General features: G+C 35.7%; 1 protein-coding gene across 1 annotated transcript in view; it reads left to right on the forward strand.

Moving 5' to 3' along the window:
- UGGT1 (UDP-glucose glycoprotein glucosyltransferase 1) overlaps nt 1-1,415 on the forward strand; it is a 176,198-nt gene that overhangs the window by 111,163 nt on the left and 63,620 nt on the right. Inside the window, exon 21 of the mRNA XM_004703949.2 lies at nt 1,001-1,207. Within this exon, the coding sequence (XP_004704006.2) occupies nt 1,001-1,207 (207 nt within the window). The remainder of the gene's footprint in view (nt 1-1,000; nt 1,208-1,415) is intronic.

The raw sequence follows: 1,415 nt of genomic DNA on the forward strand, positions 1-1,415 counted from the left end.
TTTACATAATCTTTTAATGCCACTTTTTTTCACAAGTTTTTTGAAGCCACCTTGAATATGTACCCATTGCCTTTAAGTGAACGCTGACTCGTAGTGACACTATAGGACAGAGTAGAACTGCTCTTAGTTTTTCCAAGGATATAAATCTTTACTGAAGCCTAACCTTGGCTGTGCCCAATCAGTGCCCGCCACCCCCACCTCCCCGCCTCTCTTCTCAATTTATTGAATAGTTTTCCCAGTATTTGAACTTTTTTTTAGACAGAAACTTACATTGTATATACTTATATGTTAGGTATCTTCACTTAGTATTTTATGACACTTATTTGTCATATTGCATGTAATCGGAATTTGTTCTGTTTGATGGCTTTTTTACTCTGTATTGTTTGATTATATGGCTTTACCACAAAATTTTGTTTCCTGGTAATTTTAATTGATTTGACAGGGTGTTACTAATTCAGGGTTATTATGTAGAATGGTACTATAAATATTCTTGTATTTGTCTCTTTATGGAAGTAAATATCAATGTATGTTACTTATGTTCTTGATGTTTTTAATCTTCTATGTGGACTCTTGCCTTTTCATATGAGGAAATTGCTTAGAGCATAAAAGGGGTTTGTGAAGGAAATATGGTTTAGTAGTTCCCCTTAAAGTATATTTGGAACTTGAAGGAAAACTGAGATGTAGTCTGGATGGACATTCCAACAAGAGGGTTGGTGTGTTAGAAGAATATAAAATGGGTTAGGAAAGAGAAGTCAGATGGTCTGTTATGCGTACTGTATTTACCCAAGATGGTTAGAAATAAAGTTGGAAAGATGGGTCTGGCCAACTCATATAGGTTTTTGACTCTATTGTTTAAATTATATTCTGTATGCAGAAGAGAAATTCTGAAGGCTTTAAAAAAATTTTTATTGCTACTTATGAATTGCTACTTCTGATTATAAATGCTACATTTCAAACTCAAAACCTGATCATTCATTCTTATTTCTCATTTTGTCAACAGAAATCTAGTAATAATGTGAGAATAAGTGTTATAAATAATCCTAGTGAAGATATAAGTTATGAGAACACTCAGATCTCCAGAGCAATTTGGACAGCGCTCCAAATGCAAGCCTCCAACTCTGCCAAGAACTTCATCACCAAAATGGTCAAGGAGGAGACCGCAGCAGCGCTGGCTGCTGGGGCTGACATCAGTGTGTTCTCTGTTGGAGTACGTTTCTGCTTTTCCTTAGAGGGTCCCCTTCTTTATTACCCCTTCTTTATTCATTATTACCCTGACATGGCCTGTTTGTGGTCACATCCACTTGGAACTTTTGTTTTGGGTCTCAGAGGCCCTTCTTTTTTTAATTTGGAATGCAAAAAACCCCAGGAATTTGACACATTCACTTTATTACTTTTAGATTTTCTAGCCTTCAAGA

This window comes from Echinops telfairi, unplaced genomic scaffold (genome assembly GCF_000313985.2).
Source record: "Echinops telfairi isolate 266 unplaced genomic scaffold, ASM31398v2 ScPeMD7_4;HRSCAF=17, whole genome shotgun sequence".
Taxonomy (NCBI): Eukaryota; Metazoa; Chordata; class Mammalia; order Afrosoricida; family Tenrecidae; genus Echinops; species Echinops telfairi.